Below are 23,456 nucleotides of genomic sequence, written 5' to 3' on the forward strand. Positions count from 1 at the left end.
AAACAGGAAGACTGGGAATGCACCTCCTAGAACAAAATCTAGCCACGAAAGCCACAAAGGAGCCTCCACGGTATACACATAAACTCAGTCTATAAAGACACTAGCCAAGATGCAAATCTCTCTTTGACTATCTGGTATGTATCTTTTTATCATTTCTGGATTAGAGAATAGTAGTCTATGTTTTTTTCTTCTAAGTAAAGATCTCTTTATCTTAACTCAAATTATTACTATTTATATTAGGCATTTGAAGGTTCTGCAATAACAAAATGAATGGTTACATGAAATAGGGAGATACTCGGAGAAATGCAGTGGCAAATTTCAGCATAGTACAGCAAAAAGGATTGTGCAATTTTTGCATTTGTTATAAAGAGAAATTTGAGAAAATAAAAGGAGTTGCAATGGTTCAAGTTGCAAAGGTTTTTCTTTAATACTAAAAAGGAAATATTTATGAACAAATATGCCAGCACAATAAATACTTCTAGAGCCATAAAGTCAGTTATAAGAGCTTTAAAGGAATAAGGATAAACGAAATAAATGCATCAATGAAGCTTGGTATAATATAGGAGGTCGCAAATTGTGGTCTCGCAGCCATGAATGATGGTCTATTAGAGGTTTTGGTTTTGCAGTCTGCCTGAGATTGAACAAACGTATTACAGATCCTCTGAAAGACTCTTATAGCTGCTGAACTCTTCGGCAACTTTCTCCAAACTGTGCACCCTTCAGATGTATGGAGATCAACTCATGGACTTCTACCATCAAATTCTACAGGTTATCTTCAGAAAGTCACCAAGCTGGGGATGCCTGGCCTATGGCTTAGTAAATCACAAATTGTGAATGTGCAGTATAATGTTTTCACCTAGCAAGTCAACTTGAATAGAATACTGACCATTTTTGCAGCTTCTTAAGGGATTGTTATAGAATTAATAACATTCAGGGACTTGAATTACTAGTTACCTAAAGCTGTAACCATCGTAGTTTCTGCTAGCCCTACAAGGTAGACCAGACCAAGAAAGAGATGTCACCTGTGCCTAAGAATACTTTTATTACGATTGGCTATATTAACAAATGTGAGTAGATCAATAGGTACCGCTTCGGCGGGAAGGTAACGGCGTTCCGTGAGTCATGCTGGCCACATGACCCGGAAGTGTCTATGACAACGCCGGCTCCAAGGCTTAGAAACAGAGATGAGCACCGCCCCCTAGAGTCGGACACGACTGGACTTTACGTCAAGGGAAACCTTTACCTTTTTATATTAACAAAATCTTGCAACTTTGAATGTACTTCTATTCCCCTCTCTTTTATCTTCATGTGAATTGGCAGGGGTGTCTGTCTGAGATGCATTTGTACCCCTCCCTCCTTGTCTGAGCTTCAAAACCATACACCATTTCATACTTTTGTTCTTTAAATTTCTCACTTCTCTCTCTTTCAGGATCTCATCAATTCCTTCCATCCATGAATTTCTTGGTCTTCCCCTTCCTTTTGACCCACTCCTGCCTTCCTGCCTTCCTTCCTTATTTTTGCAATTTTTTTTTCAAATTTTGCTCTGGACACCCTCTGTCTGACATAAATTTTACTCATTGTCACTTTTGTATCCTTTCAACCAAGACACTACTAAACAACTTCCTAGGTTTCAGGAAGTTCCAAATTCTGTTCTGGGTGCTTCAAAAGACATCCTCTTGTGCCTCAGAGAGCCACAGAATTTCTCCAAAGTAGTCCACCTTGATATTTGGCCAAGAAATATAAAATGCACATCCCTAAAATTAAGTGTATCTTTCCAATTCAAACTCCATTCGTAGCAATGTTTGCATCTGAGTTAAAATAATAACCATTAGAATTGCTATAATTAATAAACTGCCTAAATTGCTAAGGGCTATAATAACAGCAAAGAGTCACTTGAATGACTAGAAATACTCTCCTTGCTTCATCTAGGAAACAACTGATTACAAAGATCACTATGAATCTTGCTGAAAGTGTAGACTGTATTATTTCAATATGACTGCACAATGATCATAATTACTGTATAAAGCTGAGGTAATTTTTTTTTTTAGTGTGGACAAGGTTAATAGCACTGCCTTTCTGAAGATTGTTTTTCTTTCATCCTGTCAGGTCCAGCAGTGGGCTGATTCACAAAATAATTTGAAGTTGAACTCTGAACTATGGAATGAAAATTTCTGTTTAACAGCAGTACAGTATGCTGATTGGCTACCTAACAGAAAATAACATGGCCTGTTTTAAAGGAACCATACACCCATTTTTAAAAAGATAACTGTTATATGTTAAGAGGAGTTCAAAAAAGCCCTCTAAGGGAAGTAATAAAAGACTTGCAAATATATGGAAACTAAGTTAGTTAGTTTATTGACTAATAAATTGTTAATTTCTTAAAATTTTGTAGTTCTCTCTGAAATGCAGATCGGACTGCTTTTAAGCAATGAAGCATGGCTCTCTGCTCTGCTGCAAATCTTTCTTCCCTGCATGTTCCTTGCCTTGTTCCTTAAGTTATGTCAAACCATGTTCTAATTTTTTTCAGGCACATATAAAGTATGTTTTAGGAAATTCATATATGTTTAATTAGCATTTAATTGTGTTATGTAAATGTGATCTAGAGTTCCAAACTTCAAAGGTTAACCTTAAAGACTTAATTTTTATAGTAAGTATGTATTTACTCCCCAAATTTACAGATCTTTATTTTGTAAACTCAAATCTGACCAATTTTCACTTTCACTATTGTTTGATTTTTCTGATAGTGATTTAACTTCATTAGAAGTTTACAAATAGTTCTATTATCCTGTTTAATAAATCTGCCACAAAGTATTTATTGGGATTTAAGATACATTAATTAAATCAATGGATTAAATGAATTTAATGGCACATAATATATTGTCCTCTGTTGGGGCCAACCTTATCAGTATGGGCAAAATGAGGTAGACACACAAAAGGGTTTGTTATTTAATTTTTGTGTTATTTTTATTCTGGGAAGATGTAGGGATGTGAAGTTGTAAAAATGTATTTTCAAAGTCCTTTTTCCTTGAACAAATAAAAAAATGGATTGTGAATTATTTCTTAATATTAAAATTGTACAGAAAATCGTTATGTCAGCCACCTTTCATCTCCCCACTGTACTTTGTGGACAATTACTTACAAAGTGGAAGACTGGAAGATGATTTACAATCGCATATTATTTCAATTCCTGTCATATAGGTCCAAGGTATATAGTATAAATCTCAAACACAAGGGCAAAATTGCATTTTTTACTCAAGGGGCAACTGAAATTTTCAAAAAAGAAGGAAATTCATTTGCTCATGGGTTTGCTTCTCTTGATTTTTGATCTAGAGGTTAGAGCCTTTCTTTCATTAAGCCTCAAAGAGTTGGGGTGTGTAGACACTGACAGCAGCATGGATGTATTCATGTATGGCAAATACTTCAAGTGTTATGGCTCTGCCAGGAGGTGTGTCTTCAGATGAGGAGAATGGAAGTGGAAGCCAAAGCGTCAAGTGGCAGTGTCCTGTGGCTGAGATTCCAGAATATTGACACCAGTGATCACGCTCTGGTCTGACAGACCCAGCAAGTTCACAAGACTAAGGACACAACACCAAGGACTCCACAGTTCACAAGAGCCCTTGACTGCACCTACTGTCAATAAGTCAGACTCAGAAGTTCAGTCACTTAGTCCTAGGCAGAGGCATTTAAATGAAGGTCCAGGATCAGAGAGCTAAAATTTGCAGATTTAAGAGGCTAGCCAAAAGGCATGCAAACATTAACAGGAGATCAGACACAGTAACTACTGTTTGATGAATCTCAACTGTGCACTCAAGGAAAGCTCAGTGTGGCTTTTTTACTGTGTTCATTCTCTCTGGACAGTGATCAGAGCAAAATACCTAAAACTTAACTTTCTTCAGTGAATAGCATGCTTTGCCATATTTCAGACGTTGGATTTCATCTCACTTCATCTCTTGCTCCTCCTTTGGATTTGTCACCTGATAGTTTACCTGTCTTGATCTAGACCCTGCCTATTGAACAAGTAAAATTGATATTCTTTTGAAAGGCTGTTTTATTTCAGCTAGCTGTGATACAATCTGAGCTTGCTTATCTCTAGCCTGTGGCAGATTTATAGCCTCCTAATTTAGTTCTTGGCAACCAGCCATGCTGGCACAGAACAGCAAATTTTCAAAAATTCCCATTTTCCCACCTCCCTTTTGAAAAACCCTGTCTATTTTTTCCACTGCTACAAAATTTCTGGCAATTTTACATCTCTGTAAGAAACATTTTTTTACAATATTTTGTTTCAGATGTCAAAATAACTTTTCCAGATTTGGATAGTTGGGGTGGAGAGTACCAGTCGGCTCTAATTAAGTCTTCTATATAAAATAATCCAGAGGTGAAAACATTAATTGCATCTAATGTTTTAAAAAGTGATATTTGCACAGCTGCGAAATACTTACAGAGATGATAAAGAACATGTAAACTATCAAATCAAAGGTCAGCATTCTTTTTCCAACAGCAGCCAATCAACTTCAGAATCTGGTTTTGTGATAATAATCTCGAAGTCTATTATCTTGGAAAATAGAGATTTTGTTTAAACTATCATTTAACTAATAGTAAGTGACGCAACAACTGAAATAGAAAATAATTCTTTCCTCTGAAACTTTTCAGTTAAAGTAGTGATAATGATGGGCCTGGAGAAAGCTGCCTCTGAGACCAAATAATGCATTTTTGACCTTGGCCTACAAGCTGACAGATCTGAAATTCCAAATTATGCTGCAGGAAACTTCTATCACATTCTCTTTGTTATTCCAAACTCTTTATAAAGAAACTTTCCTCTCAAACAGAAAGGCATTTATATTTGCAAGGCTCAGTGTCCTACCCCTGAGCCTGGTGGAGGGGCAGCTCAACAACACTGAAATCACCACTGCATATGCTTAGATACACCCACTCTGAAACAATAGCCCACATCTTGCTGCATTGCTCATTCTATCAGGACTGGCAATCTACACTGCTTGCTAGATCCAAAAGTGTACAGTCCAAGTCCAGAATTGTGCAGTTTTTACTACTACATATTTCCACATAAACAGTTGGAAGAGTTTTAGGACCATTGGTGACCATGGAAGTTCTTGGCAAATTATGCATAGGAACAAAAGGAAAATCTAGTGAATTAGAGAGTGTCTCAACAAATGTAAATATGTCTCATTCAAAATAGATAATTTTAGTATATATTACATATATACTAATATTTTCCAGTTATTATTAGAGATATCTCAGCACGCAGCAATACTTTATAGCTTTGTGAAAACTATTTTATTTCTATGATTATTTATTCTACTAGTAAACCCACAACTACTGTGTTCTTTAAATGAATTTGTGCTGCAATTTAACAATCTGTAATCTGATAAATTTTTCACATAAGCCAAATAAACCTTAATCAAGAGGCAGAGTTTACATAATAGAAGATTAGCCATACAGTGGATATTGTGGATCAGGTGGTTTCAGGAGTCTCCTAGTGAGCAATAACTTGAGTAAGCTGTTCCTCAAATCCAATCTGTGTATTATCTTGAGCAAGCAACCTTTCAATATCCAGTGGGTACATTTTTAAATCAATTATTTTGGTCTCAGGGGAGGGGGGGTTTCTGGAGTCAGAAATGTTCAATTTGTTTTTTGATGGCTGGGTTGAAATGGATGCTGTAAGTATCAAGGAAGTTTAACACACCCATTTTTACCCTGGTTTTAGTGAGCAAATGCTAAAAATCCTGCTGTGAAAATAGTCTCTCTGGAGAAAGAGAGAAAGAGGGGTCAGGAGAGCTCACAGTCGAACTGCAGCTGCAGCATGGCCACTGCCCATGCTGTTACTGGCAGAGAGGCCATCGCCAACAGCTGAGGCCTCAAACAGCTGTTTTGGGGGCTAGATGTATTGACCCCCCAAAAGGCCTTGTAAGAAGGTGGCATAGCCCAATGTTGTCCCCCCATGAAAAGATTTCAGCCACATCCCAAAGTTGATGAAGACAATTGGAGGTCAATATGGTAGCCAAGTCTTTCCCCCACTGGTAGTAAGCTCTTAATAAAAATTCTCAGCCATGGGGTTAGACCCTTCTACTTGTGTGTGTGTGTGTGCGTCTGTATCTTTAACAACCATCCATATAAGAACTCAGGACAGTGTCAGTGTGTGAGTGTGTGACAGAGAGAGACTATCAGAGAAAGAGACAGAGGGAGACTCATAAACTTTAGGCATCCTTATTATTTTACTTCATTATCCTGCTTCCCCGTTCTTCTCCCCAAGAACTCATTTCACTGTCAAAGGACAAGTTAAAGGTCTAAGTCCACTAAGAATGATGGGACAAACCCGGACTGTTCTAAGTCTGCCCTTGTTAGGGTTGCTTTTCTTATTTAAGTTGAATCATTTTAGACACTTCTGATGTCAGAGCTCTTCACCAATCCAGTAACAAATTTCCTTCCTGCTTGCTATATCTGACCAATGAAAAACACATCTTTGTCAACTAGCTTTGTGCTCTTAAGACTGCTTAAGGCCAAAACCCTTTGTTCTTGGGAGTGCTATACTGAGGAAGAGCCATGAAGAATCAGCTGCAGTCAGCAAGTGCAATCATTAGTAGAGCCCTTGTGATCTTTGATTTTATTGGCATTTTTTCCCAAGGCTGTATGTTCATTTTTCACATCTGCAATTTTTTTAAAAGAAAGATAGTGAAGTCCTACCGTATCTTCAGTTTTGTGGTTATTATTCAGCAAATCTGGAAGGAAATCTTCATTAAGACTCTCTCTCCTTATTAAGGTAAACTCACGTAGGAAAACAGCCCCCTGACTTGGGTCGCCACCAATCTAGAAAGGAATAATAAAAAATAATAATTTAGAAAACTTTGCTTGCTTGCTTGCTTGCTTCCTTCCATCCCTTCCTATTACAATCAAAAGATTCTTGGCAAGTCACAATCTTATACAATTATGCAAACTTTTATGATTTTTAGTATCATAAAAATATGAACATCATATATTTAATATTAATATATTTGTTGGAATTATGACAGAGAGCAGACTTCTGGTGAGGATTCATGGTGAACTAGATGCCTCCGAGGGAGTAGAGATGGCATTGCGGTGAGATCAGCAGCCACATGGTGTTTTCTGGCTGGCCAGCCCACTCTGGATAAAGGAGAGATTGTGAGATCTCCTACTTGCACTCTGGACAACTGCTCCTTGTGAGTAAACTGCAGGAACTGAGGTTTATGCAGTCACCTCGTGAGTTGAGCAGCTGGGAGTTAAGGGATTTCCACCAAGCTCACAGCCGCAATGTATGAACACAAAGTTCTGCTGAGCCTCATTTCTTAATCACTTTTGGAAATTGCTTATTAACTGCTTTTCAACTCTTAAGAACCGTTCAATTGACAAGTTTTATATGATACACAGGTGAGTTTCCTTTAATCCTTAACAAAAGAAGATTTAAAGATAAGGACATAAAAAACAGTTTTTTTCTGGAACAAGCAGCAAAAGGGTGATTAGAACATTGATTTTGGAAAGTTATAAATGGACCAAGGGTCCAGATGGATTTGAAATAAGATTTTGAAATTAATCTTACAAATCCTTCCTGAGGGAAAATACTGTTGTTTCAAATTCTTAAAAGAAAATATAATAGGATGGGAATGTTGATGTTGGACATTAGAGGGAACCACAAGCAACTAAAGATTACAATTAAAGGAGAAGAACACTTAAATTTTACTTACTAATACAAAACTCACCCCAGGTGCACTGAGAAGGACCTGCCTAGCTTCCCCAAACTGGCCAGACAATCAGATCCCTAGGATTTCCTGCCTTGTAGCCCTCAACTTGTATAAAAATCTTTGCTTTCCCATTGTTCAGGGTCCCTCTTTCTTGTAAAGCAGGCACCCAACAATCATCCTTGCAATAAACATGGTTCTTCTCCACAGTATTGTGCTCCTTCTTCAGACTGAATCCATGACATTATAGTCTGCAACACTATTATGGAAATGTTTAATCTGTCTAAATATACAGTATGTGTGCATGTGTGTGTCTATCTTTTTCAATTATAAAACAAGAATCATATTTCACTGACAGTTACATGGTATTTTAGTATAAAGATATTTTCACATGAAAAATGAGCAGTGATGTATTGGATAGATGCTACAATTTTAGCAAGAAGCTTGGAGAGAAATCAACTAAGGACAAAAGAAGAAGGGTGGAGAAAGAAATAGTAACAAAAGGGTGGATGGAAAATCCAAGCTGTCCCAGCACAGTACAAACTTTTTTTAACTTTGTAATAAGTTGGAAAAAGTTTATCCCCATGAAAGGGTTGAAGTGGTGTAGGGTGGAGAGCTGTTCAGCTTTTTTCAGTGCATTAAATAGTTTTGCTGTAAAATTAAATATTAAAATCATACTATTGCTATAAGATAAACTTGATTTAAGAGTGAGGTTTATTTAAAAATTCCAGATTCAGAGATTTAACACTATATGGTTAATAATTAGATAATACCTGGCTGAATTACTTACTCAAAATGTTATAGCAACAATTAATACAGTATTAATCAGGTGAGAATTAGAAACTATCTCAAAATAAATGGGGAAGTGCCCCGAAAACCTCCAGCTGGAAAAATGCTGGTTCTTATTTGTGCTACAAAAAAAGGAGCTAAATCCAGTAGAAATTCTGTCTAATAAGAAAGGCAAAAAGAGGCTTGTAAGCTCAGCTTTATTTACATAAAATGTATTTTCTGTGAATAAAACTCTGATTGCAACTTAAAAAGTTATTTGTACAAGTCCTATACAGTATGTGATAGGGAAAAAAACAAGTGGAGTAAATTATTAGTTACAGAGTAAGTCAAAAATTTGTGATACAATATGATGCAAGTTGTTATTACTTTCCAATAAGCCTTGTTCTTAGCTGAAAGGTAGCTTCTCTGTCCTACTATTGAATAATTTGCCAATTTTTCATGAAAATAATACTCTTTCACTAGGTGACTCAGATTCTGTAACAACAGACAGCTTTTGCATATCATAGTATCTACATAGATACCCATTACATTATTCCTTTTAGAGGTAAGTAGGATGGAACTGCCAACCTAGCAGTTCGAAAACATGCAAATGTGAGTAGATTAATAGGTACCGCTTCAGCGGGCAGGTAACGGTGTTCTGTGTAGTCATGCCGGCCACATGACCACGGAACTGTCTACGGACAAATGCCGGCTCTTTGGCTTTGAAACGGAGATGAGCACCGCCCCCTAGAGTCAGACACGACTGGACTTAATGTCAAGGGAAACCTTTACCTTTACCTTAGGATGGAAAGCAGAGAAAATAAGTAAAATATAATAAGCCAAATAAATTAAGATGTGAAATTACAAAAACAAGAGGATGTATAGCTAAATCTAATTTCTACCAACACTATTCATTTTACCACTTCAGATCTTTCTAGCCTTGCACACCATCCTATTTACTGTCATGCGCTGCCTACCTCTGAATAACGTTCAGACGCTGGTTTGCAAATCAGGTTCTGGTTTATTTCAGGGCAGGTACAACGTTGGTAGAAAAAAGCTGAGAGTGACAGGAGCGCGCCGGTGCGGGGTTTAAATACCCCGCGCCGGTCAGCGCCCCCTCGCTCACGGTCACGTCACCCCCCTTTGTCCCATGCGTTGCCCTGCCATTGGTTGAGGGTTTCCAGGATCGCCCATCCTCAGGTTTCCATTCTTCTGCTGATTGCTTTCAGCTGGGCGATCCCCGTTGTATTGCCGCTGATGGCTTGGGTGGCTCCGTGATTCGTTTAGCTATTGTTTGTTAGCCGTTAGTCGTTGTGGGTTGATGGCTACTTAACTTGTGCCCCTTCACTTATTTCCTTGTCATTGTCATGTGTGCCATTGCGCTGATGACTTTAGCTCAACGGCACTCATGACATACTGCCCCCTTTTCGAATAGTGTTCTCCCCCGGTTTTCTTGGTTTTCCCCGTGGAGCTGTCAAAACGCCACATTTTTTTTTTTTTTTTTTTCAAAGTTCCCGCCGGAGTAGTTGTCGCCCCTCCCTTTGCTCCTCCCTCTACCACGTGCCTTCCCAGGGTGTGTCCATGGTGCGCATGCTCGGGTTCTGACCTGGCTTGCGCATGCTCCAACCACACCCTGTTTGTTTGGCTCAGTTCGGCGAGGCGAGAGGCGTGGCTGGTCGGGTGCTGCTCAGCTCCAGGTAGGGCCCTTCTTTTCTTATTTAGAGTGCGTCGCCTTTGTTGTGTCTCCTGGGCGTTGCCCCCAGGTTGCCCTGTTGACTTGCTTGCCACTCTCCCGCGGCCGGGGGGCGGGGGGAGGGTGCTGGCGATCGTTTGTCACCACCCCGTGGGCCCGGGGCGGGGGGAGTGAGTCCCGGGGGGGGGAAGGTCCACCCAAGTCGCGGGCTTGGGGGGGGCCCTTTCCCTTGGGGCACGGGAGGCGGGGGGGGGCCTGCGGGGGGGGGGGTTGGTTTTGCTGACCTTGATTGCGGTTTGTCGGGGTATGCCCGGTGAAATGCTCTGGTCAGGTCAGGCGCGTTAACGTTGTGCGCCGCCACCCATTCCGGGTGGGGGAAGTGTTTCCACCTGACCAGATAGTGTAGAGTTCCTCGTTGCTTGCGGGAGTCGAGGATGTCCCTGATCTCGAAGTGGTGTTGCCCGTCGATCATTAGCGGTGTGGGCTGTGGCGTGCTTGGGTGCCATCGGGAGGTGGTTGCCGGTTTTAGGAGGCTGGTATGGAACACCGGGTGGAGTCTCCGGAGGTTGTGTGGCAGGTCCAGGCGTATTGCTACCGGGTTCACTATTTGCGTGACTCGGAACGGCCCGATGTACTTAGGCCCCAGTTTTTTCGAGGGTTGGGTTGACTTTAGGAACTTGGTGGAGAGATAGGTCATATCCCCCGCCTGGAACGTCGGTTGTTGGCGCCGGTGCTTGTCGGCCTGCTCTTTGTAAGCAGCCTGTGCCTCCTTCAGCGCCGCCGTGATTACTGGCCATGCTTCCGCGATCTTCCGTCCCCAGTCGCTGGCGTCCACCTGGGGTTCCGGGGGTTGAGGTAGCTCCGGTATGGGGACGAAGTCGCGCCCCGAGACTACTTCGAACGGGGTTTTCCCCGTGCTCGTGTGGACGGCGTTGTTGTATGCGACTTCGGCGAACGGGAGCAGTTCAGCCCAGTCGTCTTGGTGGTAGTTCGTATATGATCGTATAAATTGCTCTAAGGTGGCATTAAGAACCTCAGTGGCTCCGTCCGTCTGCGGATGCCAAGCCGTAGATAGGGCCTGTTGGGTCCCCGTCAGCTTCAGGAAGGCCCGCCAGAATTTGGAGGTGAACTGTGTGCCCCTGTCGGTCACCACACGTGCGGGACATCCGTGTAGCCTGTACACGTGGATGAGGAAGAGTTTGGCTAGTTGTTGTGAGGATGGGACCGACGTGCAGGGGATGAAGTGGGCCTGCTTTGAGAAGTAGTCCTTCACCACCCAAATGGCCGTTTTCTTCTGGCTGGGTGGGAGGTCCACTATAAAATCCATAGAGATTTCCTCCCATGGGCGGGAGGGTTCTGCCACCCGTTGCAATAGCCCCGCGGGTTTGCCTGGTGCCCGTTTGGCCCTAGCACACGTTGGGCAGGACGCCACGTAGGTTTTTACGTCTCGCCTGAGCGCGGGCCACCAGAATTGGCGCCGTGTTAGGTGTAGGGTCTTGAGGAACCCAAAGTGTCCCGCTTGCTTGGCGTCGTGTGACCTATGCAAGATCGCCTGGCGTTGCGAGTCCGGGACGTAGATTCTGCCTTCCCCCCATGCCAGGTCTTGCGCCATCGTTACCTTGTCGGGGTTTGCCAGGAACCAGGGGTCGGTTTTGAGGGCGGCGGCGAGGTCCGTGCGCATTCCCCCTGGTAGTTGCGGTTGGCTTCTTTCCGTCGCCGGTTGTCCCGCCGTCGGCTGCGCCGTAGCGTCGAGCTGCCTCCGTGCGCCGCTTCGGGTGGTCACGGCCATCCCCAGTTGCGAGGCGGATAGGACCGTCCCAATGGTGTCTGGGGCGGGCTCTTCGTCTTGGGGCAGCCGGGAGAGGGCGTCGGCCAGGAAGTTCTTCTTGCCCGGCATGAACTTCAGCTGGAAATCAAAGCGGCTGAAGAATTGGGCCCATCGGACCTGTTTTGGGCTAAGGCGTCTAGGCGTTCGTAGGGCCTCGAGGTTCCGGTGGTCCGTCCAGACCTCGAATGGTTGGGTGGCTCCCTCGAGTAGGTGACGCCATGTCTCTAGTGCCGATTTCACCGCGAAGGCTTCTTTCTCCCAGACGTGCCATCGCCTCTCTGTCTCGGAGAACTTCCTTGACAGGTAGGCGCATGGTTTCAGGAGCCCCGTGGAGTCTTTTTGTAGCAGGATGGCTCCCAGGGAGAAGTCTGAGGCGTCGGCTTGGACCACGAACGGCCGTTCTGGGTCCGGGTGCGCGAGGATTGGCTCCGTCGTGAACAGCGCTTTCAGCTTGTCGAATGCGGTCTGGCACGCGGGAGTCCAATTCAGCACTGTGCCTGGGTTCTTGGCGCGTCGGGTGTCCCCCACCCCTTTGGTTTTGAGGAGGTCCGTTAAGGGGAGGGCTATCTCAGCGAACCCCCGGGCGAAGGACCTGTAGAAATTCGCGAATCCCAGGAAGCTCTGTAGTTGCCGTCTGTTGCGGGGCCGCTCCCAGTTTAGCACCGCTTCGACTTTTGCGGGGTCCATTTCGATGCCGTCCCCGGAGATTCGATACCCCAAATAGTCTAGGCGCTCTTTGTGAAACTCGCACTTTGTAGGCTTTGCATAGAGCTGCGCCCTTCTGAGCTTGTCGAGGACTTGCCTGACTAAGGTTACGTGTTCCTCGTGTGTTTTTGTGTAAATGAGGACGTCGTCGATGTAGACCAGGACCCCTTTAAACAGATGTTCATGCAGTACCTCATTGATGAGCTGCATGAACACCCCAGGGGCCCCCGCGAGTCCGAAGGGCAGTACCTTGTACTGGAAGGCGCCTAGGGGGCAGTTAAACGCCGTCTTCCATTCGTCCCCCTCCCTGATTCGGATGCGATAGTACGCCTCGCGAAGGTCCAATTTGGAAAAGACTTTGCCCGTGGACAGGTGGGCGAGCATGTCCTTCACCAGGGGTAAGGGGTATTTGTTGGACAGGGAAGCCGCGTTTAGGCCCCGGTAGTCGGTGCAGAGCCGTAGGGTCCCGTCTTTCTTCTCCCGGAATAAGACGGGGGCTCCGACCGGTGAGCATGCTGGCTCTATGAATCCCCTGTCTAGGTTTTTATCGATGAACTCCCGGAGGGTTGCCATCTCCTTCGGGGTCATCGAATAGATCTTTGGTCTAGGTAGGGGGACGTCGGGCAGTAGGTCGATCCGGCAATCCGTCTTGCGGTGGGGGGGTAGTTGGTCTGCCTCTGCCTCTCCGAAGACCTCGGAGAAGTCGGCGTATTGTTCTGGTAGGTCTGCTGTGGTAGCGGCGTTGTCTTGTGTGGTCGCCTCCGCTCGTCCTACCGTGGGGTTGCTTTTGCCAGCTGGTACTGGTGCTCGATACTCGCCGTCGCCGAATGTGAAGGTGCGGGTCGCCCAGTTGATCCGCGGGTTGTTTTTCGCGAGCCATGGCATCCCCAGGACTGCAATGGGCCGTCCGATGGGCGTGACTACGAACGATGTGCGCTCGGTGTGAGTGCCCATTTGCAGGGTGACCGGCTCGGTTTGTAGCGTGGCTGGTTTCCCTCCCGCTGTAGAGCCGTCCAGCTGGTGGAATGCCAGCGGCGTGGGGAGGGGGAAGCAGCGGAGGTCGAGTTTGGCGACTAGGTCGGGGTGGATGAGGTTTTTTGAGCACCCCGAGTCCACTAGTGCCGCGGCCGTGGTGGCTCCGTTGCCGGCAGAGAGTTGGATTGCTGCCAATATTACGGAGCTTTTGTCGTTTCGTTGAGGTGGTCCGCGTTGCTGTCCCACCGCCTGCCTCGCCACGCGTCTCAGAGCAAGCGGGGAGCATTTCCCGCCGGCTGGTCGGGGTCGGTATTGTCCTCTTCCCCCCAGTAAGCGTCCCAGCCCTCTTCCGGTGTCGCTGTGGCCACGGTCATTCGGCGGTGAGGGGGCGGCCCCGGGTTGGGTGGTTTGGGGCTAATTTTCGGGGCGGGCTTGGGCGCGCTGGTCGGCGGTCGGTTGGCGAAGCAATCCGCCGTCTTGTGCCCTAATTTGCCACACCTCCCGCAGGGCTCCCGGTTGAACTTCTTTTTTGGGTATATGGGGCCGGCCATCCCCCCGTGTGGTGCGGGTACCTTTTTCCCGACATAGTTTGTGTCTTCCGTGGTTGTCATAAGGAAGGTGCGGTGCGCGTGTTCGGCTTTCCCCGCGAGGTGGATCCACCCGTGTAACGTTTCTGGGTCGTCGCGGTAGAGGGCCCATTGGAGAACGTCGCGGTTGAGCCCCCTTTTGAAGATTTCCAGCAGGGTGGTCTCAGACCAGTCGCAGACCTTTCCCGCGAGGGCTTTGAACTCCAGGGCGTAGTCAGGGGCCGTGCGTGTGCCCTGTTTAAGTCTCTGGAGTGCGCTTTTCGCCCGTACTTTAGCTAGGGGGTCTTCGAAGTAGTTTTTCATCTCTTTGATGAAAGCAGGGAAGGTGGCGAGGGCGGGGGAGCTGGACTCGTACAGTTGGACGTACCAGTCCGCCGCCCTGTCTTGGAGTTTGATCGCCACGGCGGCGATCTTGTCGGCCTCGGAGTCATAGGAGTGTCCGTGCCTCCCCATGAACTCCCTAGCGTTGGTAACGAAAAACGAGAGTTTTGAGGGGGTCCCATCGAAGAAGATGGGGAAGTCCTTTGGGGCCCGGGCGTTTTGTGCGGCCCCGCCTCTCGCTTCCCGGGGTGTGGTGTCGGCCGCCTGTGCCGTCTGCTGGCTCTCCGCTGGCCCGTGTGGGTTCGGTGCTTCGCTCGGGGTGTGGGCTTGTGCGGGGACGTCGTTGGGTGGCGCGGGGGGCATAAGCGCCTGGAGCATGGTCCGGAGTTCCGTCAGCTGAGCCCGCATGGCCGCGAGTTCAGCTCGTGCCTCCTCGTCCACAGCCCGCGCCGCCGCTGGGGCCGGTTCCGTTGGCGCGTCCTCGGGGGTGGGTTGCCGGTGGGGTTCATCGTCCCTCCGCCGCGGGTCCGCTTCCTCCTCCGTCTGATGGGTGTCTCCGTCGTCCTCCTCCGTGTTGAGCACCGTGGGGCTGTTGCTCCACGCCCGTTGCTGGGGTGCGATGTGGGGCGCGGGGTCCTCCGCTGGTTTCGGAAGTCGTGCTGCTCCCTCCCGCGGTCGGGTTGCCTCCGTCGCCATCTCCCCTTGGGGTTGGAGCTGAGGCTCGGGTCGGGTGGGGTGGGCGTCCATGGCTCCGGGAGTCCGCGGTGCCTCTGGCCTCGGTCGGTCCTCCTCTGTCTCTTGCCGCGCGGCTCGCCCTCCTTGCCCGCGCCGTTCCGGCCTCATCTTGCTGGTCTTCTCGCCGTCTACTCCTCCCGCGGCTCGTTGTTGTCCGGTGGGGCTCGGCGAGGCTGAGTTTATGACTCTCAGCTTTATGTCATGCGCTGCCTACCTCTGAATAACGTTCAGACGCTGGTTTGCAAATCAGGTTCTGGTTTATTTCAGGGCAGGTACAACGTTGGTAGAAAAAAGCTGAGAGTGACAGGAGCGCGCCGGTGCGGGGTTTAAATACCCCGCGCCGGTCAGCGCCCCCTCGCTCACGGTCACGTCACCCCCCTTTGTCCCATGCGTTGCCCTGCCATTGGTTGAGGGTTTCCAGGATCGCCCATCCTCAGGTTTCCATTCTTCTGCTGATTGCTTTCAGCTGGGCGATCCCCGTTGTATTGCCGCTGATGGCTTGGGTGGCTCCGTGATTCGTTTAGCTATTGTTTGTTAGCCGTTAGTCGTTGTGGGTTGATGGCTACTTAACTTGTGCCCCTTCACTTATTTCCTTGTCATTGTCATGTGTGCCATTGCGCTGATGACTTTAGCTCAACGGCACTCATGACATTTACCTATTCCAAAGTTTGAACAGGACTTTGATTATGGTGGCAAGAATCTTTCCAAAACAGCAAGGAAACCATTTTTCTGAGCCAAGTCTTTCTAATAAATTTATATCCACTTCAGTAGTTATGTGGTGTTGTAAATCAAACTATTCAAAATACTTATTACAAATATTCCCCCTATACAGAGATCAACTTCATTCTAAAACAAAATGACAAGAACAAAAAAAAAAACCTGGTGTCATTTGTTTTGTTGTTCATTCATTCAGTCACTTCCGACTCTTCGTGACTTCATGGACCAGCCCACGCCAGAGCTTCCTGTCAGTCATCACCACCCCCAGCTCCCCCAGGGACGAGTCCGTCACCCCTAGAATATCATCTATCCATCATGCCCTTGGTCGGCCCCTCTTCCTTTTGCCCTCCACTCTCCCTAGCATCAGCATCTTCTCCAGGGTGTCCTGTCTTCTCATTATGTGGCCAAAGTATTTCAGTTTGGCCTTTAATATCATTCCCTCAAGTGAGCAGTCTGGCTTTATTTCCTGGAGGATGGACTGGTTTGATCTTCTTGCAGTCCAAGGCACGCTCAGGATTTTCCTCCAACACCACAGTTCAAAGCATCTATCCCCCTTCTCTCAGCCTTCCTTATGGTCCAGCTCTCGCAGCCATATCTTACTACTGGGAACACCATTGCTTTAACTATGCGGACCTTTGTTGTCAGTGTGATGTCTCTGCTCTTAACTATTTTATCGAGATTTGTCATTGCTCTTCTCCCAAGGATTAAGCGTCTTCTGATTTCCTGACTGCAGTCAGCATCTGCAGTAATCTTTGCACCTAGAAATACAAAGTCTTTCACTGCTTCTACATTTTCTCCCTCTATTTGCCAGTTATCAATCAAGCTGGTTGCCATAATCTTGGTTTTCTTGAGGTTTAGCTGCAAGCCAGCTTTTGCACTTTCTTCTTTCACCTTCATCATAAGGCTCCTCAGTTCCTCTTCGCTTTCAGCCATCAAAGTGGTATCACCTGCATATCTGAGATTGTTAATGTTTCCTCCAGCGATTTTAACTCCAGCTTTGGATTCCTCAAGCCCAGCATGTCGCATGATGTGTTTTGCGTACAAGTTGAATAGGTAGGGTGAGAGTATACAGCCCTGCCGTACTCCTTTCCCAATCTTAAACCAGTCCGTTGTTCCGTGGTCTGTTCTTACTGTTGCTACTTGGTATCCCCATACCACTAAGAACTTGCCACAATTTTTTATAGTCCACACAGTCAAAGGCTTTAGAATAGTCAATCAAACAGAAATAGATGTTTTTCTGAAACTCCCTGGCTTTTTCCATTATCCAGTGGATATTGGCAATTTGGTCCCTAGTTCCTCTGCCTTTTCTAAACCCAGCTTGTGCATCTGGCAATTCTCGCTCCATGAATTGCTGAAGTCTACCTTGCAGGATCTTGAGCATTACCTTACTGGCATGTGAAATGAGTGCCACTGTTTGATAGTTTGAACATTCTTTAGTGTTTCCCTTTTTTGGTATGGGGATATAAGTTGATTTTTTCCAATCTGATGGCCATTCTTGTGTTTTCCAAATTTGCTGGCATATAACATGCATTACCTTGACAGCATCATCTCGCAAGATTTTGAACAGTTCAGCTGGGATGCTGTCATCTCCTGCTGCCTTGTTATTAGCAATGCTTCTTAAGGCCCATTCAACCTCACTCTTCAGGATGTCTGGCTCTAGCTCACTGACCACACCGTCAGAGCTATCCCCGATATTGTTATCCTTCCTATACAGGTCTTCCGTATATTCTTGCCACCTTTTCTTGATCTCTTCTTCTTCTGTTAGGTCCTTCCTATCTTTGTTTTTGATCATACCCATTGTGGCCTGGAATTTACCTCCGATGTTTCTAATTTTCTGGAAGAGGTCTCTTGTCCTTCCTATTTTATTGTCTTCTTCCACTTCTACGCATTGCTTGTTTAAAAATAATTCCTTATCTCTTCTGGCTAACCTCTCGAATTTTGCATTTAATTGAGCATATCACTGTTGCCTTTTGCTTTCCTTCTTTCTTGGGCTACTTCTAGTGTCTCAGCAGACAGCCATTTTGCCTTCTTGGTTTTCTCTTTTTTGGGGATGTATTTTCTTGCCGCCTCCTGGACAATGTTGCAAACTTCTGTCCATAGTTCTTCCGGGACCCTATCTACTAAGTCCAGTCCCTTAAATCGATTCTTCACCTCCACTGCATATTCCTTAGGAATATTAGTGAGCTCGTATCTAGCTGATCTGTGGGTCTTCCCTAATCTCTTTAGTCTGATCCTAAATTGTGCAAGAAGAAGTTCGTGATCTGAACTACAGTCAGCTCCAGGTCTTGTTTTTACTGACTGTATAGATGTCCGCCACCTTTGGCTGCAAAGGATGTAGTCAATCTGATTTCGATGTTGTCCTTCTGGTGAAGTCCATGTATAAAGCCGTCTCTTAGGAAGAGAGTGTTTGTTATGCAGAGTGAGTTGCCTTGGCAAAATTCTATCAGCCTACATCCTGCTTCATTTTGTTCTCCCAGGCCATGCTTACCTGTAATTCCAGGTGTCATTTGACTGCCCACCTTAGCATTCCAGTCTCCCGTGATGAAAATAACGTCTCTTTTAGGCCTGTTGTCCAGTAGGTGCTGCAGATCCTCATAGAACTTCTCTACTTCAGCTTCTTCAGCATCTGTGGTTGGGGCGTATATTTGGATCACTGTGATGTTAGATGGCTTGCCCTGAATTCGAACTGAGGTCATTCTATCATTTTTTAGGTTGTATCCAAGCACTGCTTTAGCCACTTTACTATTAATTAGGAAGGCTACTCCATTTCTTCTGTGGTCCTCTTGTCCACAGTAGTAGATCTGGTGGTCATCTGATGTGAAGTGGCTCATTCCAGTCCATTTCAGTTCACCAATGCCCAAAATGTCTATCTTTAATCTTGACATCTCACCAATAACCACATCCAATTTGCTCTGGCTCATAGATCTTACATTCCAGGTTCCAATGGTCTGTTGATCCTTAGAACTTCGGATTTGCCGTTCACCACCAGCACCGTTGGCCGCTAGCCGTCCTTTCGGCTTTGAGCTAGCTGCGTCATCACGTCTGGGGCTAGTTGAACTCATCCTCTGTTCCTCCCCAGTAGCATTTTGACCATCTTCTGACCTGGGGGTCTCATCTTCCGATGGTATACCGACATATCTCTGGTTGTCCTGATCCATTTAGTTTTCACGGCAAGAATACTGGGGTGGGTTGCCATTACCTTCCCCAGGGATCGCATTTAGTCTGACCTCTCTGTCATGACCTTCCCGTCTTGGGTGGCCCTTCACGGTTTAGCTCATGGCATCACTGAGATGCTCAAGCTCCAGCACCACGGCAAGGTAACGATCCTTTCCTGAAGGGTTTCATTTGAGGCAGTCCAAAATTAATTGGACAGTCCTCATCCAAGATTAATAGGTTATTGTCCTCTTCTGAAATGTCATTAAAGAACACCATCTTCAGATAAGCATGTTTCCACCTGTTGTTTCCTGGAAAAGCCACTCCATCCACTTAATCCAATTTTACCTTAGCCATCTTCCCTTAAATCATCTTCTCAATTCTACCTCAGCCATCTGCCCTTTATCTAAATCCCAGCCTAAATCAGCATGATTTAGCAATGCGATTTCATGCCTGGTTTCCTGGTTCCCCTTTTCACTAGAGCCTAAACTACAGAGAAAAAGTGTCATAATAATCTGACTCCACAGTTTACAGCTATAGAAAGAAGAAAAGCTATTCATCCCACATACAATTGTTCATGAACACTGTTATCCTACAGATTCTCTCCTGCAAAGCTTGGACTAAAAATGAACCATCACCGCCAGTTAAACCAGTGGAACAACCCAAGGGGCTTGTACGTTTAATGCTGTCCCCTTACTGGTCTCATTAAATAATCTGTCAATTTCAGGGACATCCTCATACAATGGGGCCATCTTATTAGAATCTTTTTGTCCTCCAATAGATATTAATGTGTGGCATAAAATCAGGAAAGAGATTCTTAAGAAATGATGTTTTCACCCTATTAATTTATACTTGTATTGTACTGATTTGTACAGCTTTGATATTTTTACTGAGCATTTGTGCAGCTTTGATATTTTTACTGAGCCTTCAATCTGAGGACTAAATCCAATTTCCCACACAGGGTGTCAGCTTTTACATTCCAAATATGCTGAATATATTCCCAGGATAACCCATCCTGCAATCAAAATCCTTGGCAATACATCTTCTGGTACATAGATGCGTGTTACTGTTTACAAGCCATCCCTCTAGTTAACTGTGTCATTCTAGTTCTTCACAGATACAAAAGCTCTTCAACTGTAGCACAGCACTCTGGCAATTTTGTTTTCCTTTTTTATTTAATTTTATTAAACTTCATTATAATTACAATTTCTTTAGGAAAAAAACTTCAGTAGTTTGTTGGATTATAAACAAAATATAGTAGCAATATAACCGTATAACTATATTACTATTATATAAACATTATATAATTAAGGAAAAATCCTAACCTGTTGTACAAAAACTGCTGTAAAATTAAAAGAAAAATAAAATTAAAAACTGTATACTATACTATCTAGAGAAAAAACAGAGATAAAATTCTAAGAAATAGGAAAAAAACTAAAAATCACCATAAGCAACTAAACAAAAGAAAAAAATACACCTAAATTTTGTGTGTGTGTGTGTGTGTGTGTGTGTGTATGTGTATGTAGATAGATAGATAGATAGATAGATAGATAGATAGATATAAATATAAATACAGCAGAAATAGACATGGAATGCATGTACATATATTCTAAACTATTAAACTTATATAACTTCTTTTAATTTTTTTTTCAGCGTTGCAATTTGTTGAACAATGAATTGAGCCTATAGCATACAGTTTCACATCTCCTTCAGGAAAGCTAATTCAAAAGCTAAGAGTTTAAAAATCTAATTTAAATTTAATTTAATTTAATTAAGCTAACATTTAGAATCTGGGATACAAACTTTCTTCCAGGAGTACATGATCCTTCAGGCAAGCAGTGAAGATTTGGGTTTTTCCTCAGGCACTGGGCCCAAGATGTTGATGGGGTGGTTGGTGGAAGAATAAGTTTTCCTGGGGCCTCAACACCCAGAGTCCCTCCTTGTGGGGGGAGATGGGCAGTGTTAAAAATTTGATTGATTAAATGAATGAATGAATGAATAAATAAATAAATAAATAAATAAATAAATAAAATGGTCTGTTTTCCCTTTTCACCACAGTTCAAGTGCAATATATCTAAAGCTCTTCATGGATTGAAAAAAATGCATTATTTGGTGAAAACAATGTAATGAAACATTAACATATTAATCCTTAACTGCCTTCAAAGAACCTGGTTCACTTGAGCAATTTTCTACCCTGTTCCTGATCTCTTTAGGAACAATACCAAGAGACATCAGTTAAAACAGGCATGGCAAATTTTGTAATCAAATGTTCGTAATTAAAAGAGAGGCATCTGTGCATTGAAAAATTTGTTCAAGATTTGTACTGTCCCAGAAGGAAAGGAATTAAAAATACTTAAGTGTGAAATGACATTAATGAGTGCTACTTCCTTATTTAATGCTCCAATTTCTTCTGATTGGCGGAGTAAAAGTACCCTGTTAACTGGATCACAAGCCTCTTACACAACAAAGTTACTTGGACAAGGAACGACTTCCTGTCAGTAATCCAGATGTGTCCGCATTGCTTCTTGTTGCCAGGAACACTTGCTGATTAGTACTGCTTTGTTGCTTCAAGCAAGGGTGGGTTTATTTTCATAAAAGAGAAACTGGGAGGGAGAGAAAAACATAATGGGATGCGGAAAAGAAACAAGTGAGATGGAAGGTCATAGTAGAATGACATAAGTAAAACAGATAAAAGTTATTTGCTAGATCTAATAGATGTTCTGTACAATTAAATCAAGCAGCAATATTAAACAAAAAGAATCATTTCAGTGAATACCTTGAGTCACCGGAAATAGGCCCAATTAAAATAAATAAATTTAAAAGAATTACACTGAATTATATGCATTTTTTGCCATCCACAGCATCTATCATTTCATATTTCCACCAAGCTTCCTTTTTCATACTTTGTATTACTGTACATATTCCTGTGGCACTTTTTATTTAATTCTTTTTTAATTCTTTTTACTCAAACAGCTTCCTCTTTCCTTGTATCTACTTCCCATTTATTCTGTTGGGAGATTAATCTATCTTGTAATACTTTTTCATGCAGGACTCATACTTTTTCTTCCTACAGTCATTCTACTTCCACTCCACAGTCCTGCTTTGCTTTGCTTTGCTTTGCTTTGCGCTTCGCTTGAATTATCTGAAAAAACCTTGACAAAATATTTTGGCCAAAGAGAATTGCAAAGATTAAAAAGCTGCTGCAAATACAGACAAGGGAGACATATTTTAAGCCTTCTGTTACAGTGTTGATAATTTTCCATCCAATCAGTAATGTCAAATTAGTTTTCATTTCCATGAAAATTAAGGTGCTTTCCCCCCAAATATTGATTAAAATATAATTAATTGAATTTTCCTGTATTTCCAATCAGAAAGGCAAAATTTAGGTAGAAAAAAAGACCCAGGTTCTACATCAATTACATATTATTATTCTAAACACTGAAAACACAATTTCAAATATAATGAATGTGAAGGACTGCATATCAATCTCCTTTGAGTTTATTCAGAAATACATTCTACTGTATAGCATTTATTTCCAGAGAAAAAGGCAGAGGATAAACTAGGCTTAGTCTAGTTTATCACTCCATTTATCAAGGACTCGAACCCAAATCAACAGCCTAATATAATCACATTATATGTACAATAAATCTATACTGTTTAAAATTACCAGTATAGGGCAAGAGGCTTTATGATGTACCTGTCTTGTCATGGCAGCCCCTCATGTCATGAAAAAAGAAGTCTTAGGCCCAGCAATATAGGAAATACTGTAAATTAACTCATATAACACACTAATCATATATATTTTGCTGCCTATTTGCTGGCTAAAGAGAGCCAGTTTGGTCTAGCAGTTAAGGCAAAGGGCTAGAAACCAGGAGTCTGACAGTTCTAGTCCTGCCTTAGGCATGAAAGCCGGCTGGGTGACCTTGGGCCAGTCACTCTCTCTCAGCCCAACCCCCCTCAAAGGGTTGCTGTTGTGGGGAAAATAGGAGGAGGGAGGAGCATTAGGTATGTTCGCCGCCTTGAGTTATTTATAAAAATAAAGGCGGGACAGAAAAGAAAGGAAGGAAGGAAGGAAGGAAGGAAGAGACAGACAGACAGACTGACTGACTGACTGACTTGTAGACAACAGCTTGACCTTTAGAATTATTACATTGAATTGGCTGTGGTCTGACTATCAACGTTTCTTGCTCAGCTTGTCCCAATATACAAAGATTCTCCAGCACTTTTTTTTTTAAAGAAAAGGGAATTTTACTACTAGGCAATCT

At 44.0% G+C, this 23,456-nt stretch overlaps 1 protein-coding gene across 1 annotated transcript in view; it reads right to left on the bottom strand.

Moving 5' to 3' along the window:
• Positions 1-23,456, bottom strand: part of ADAMTSL1 (ADAMTS like 1) — a 588,401-nt gene that overhangs the window by 468,814 nt on the left and 96,131 nt on the right. The window contains exon 2 of the mRNA XM_063295031.1: positions 6,700-6,822. Coding sequence (XP_063151101.1) covers positions 6,700-6,822 — 123 coding nt within the window. The remainder of the gene's footprint in view (positions 1-6,699; positions 6,823-23,456) is intronic.

This window comes from Candoia aspera, chromosome 2 (assembly GCF_035149785.1).
Source record: "Candoia aspera isolate rCanAsp1 chromosome 2, rCanAsp1.hap2, whole genome shotgun sequence".
Classification (NCBI taxonomy): domain Eukaryota; kingdom Metazoa; phylum Chordata; class Lepidosauria; order Squamata; family Boidae; genus Candoia; species Candoia aspera.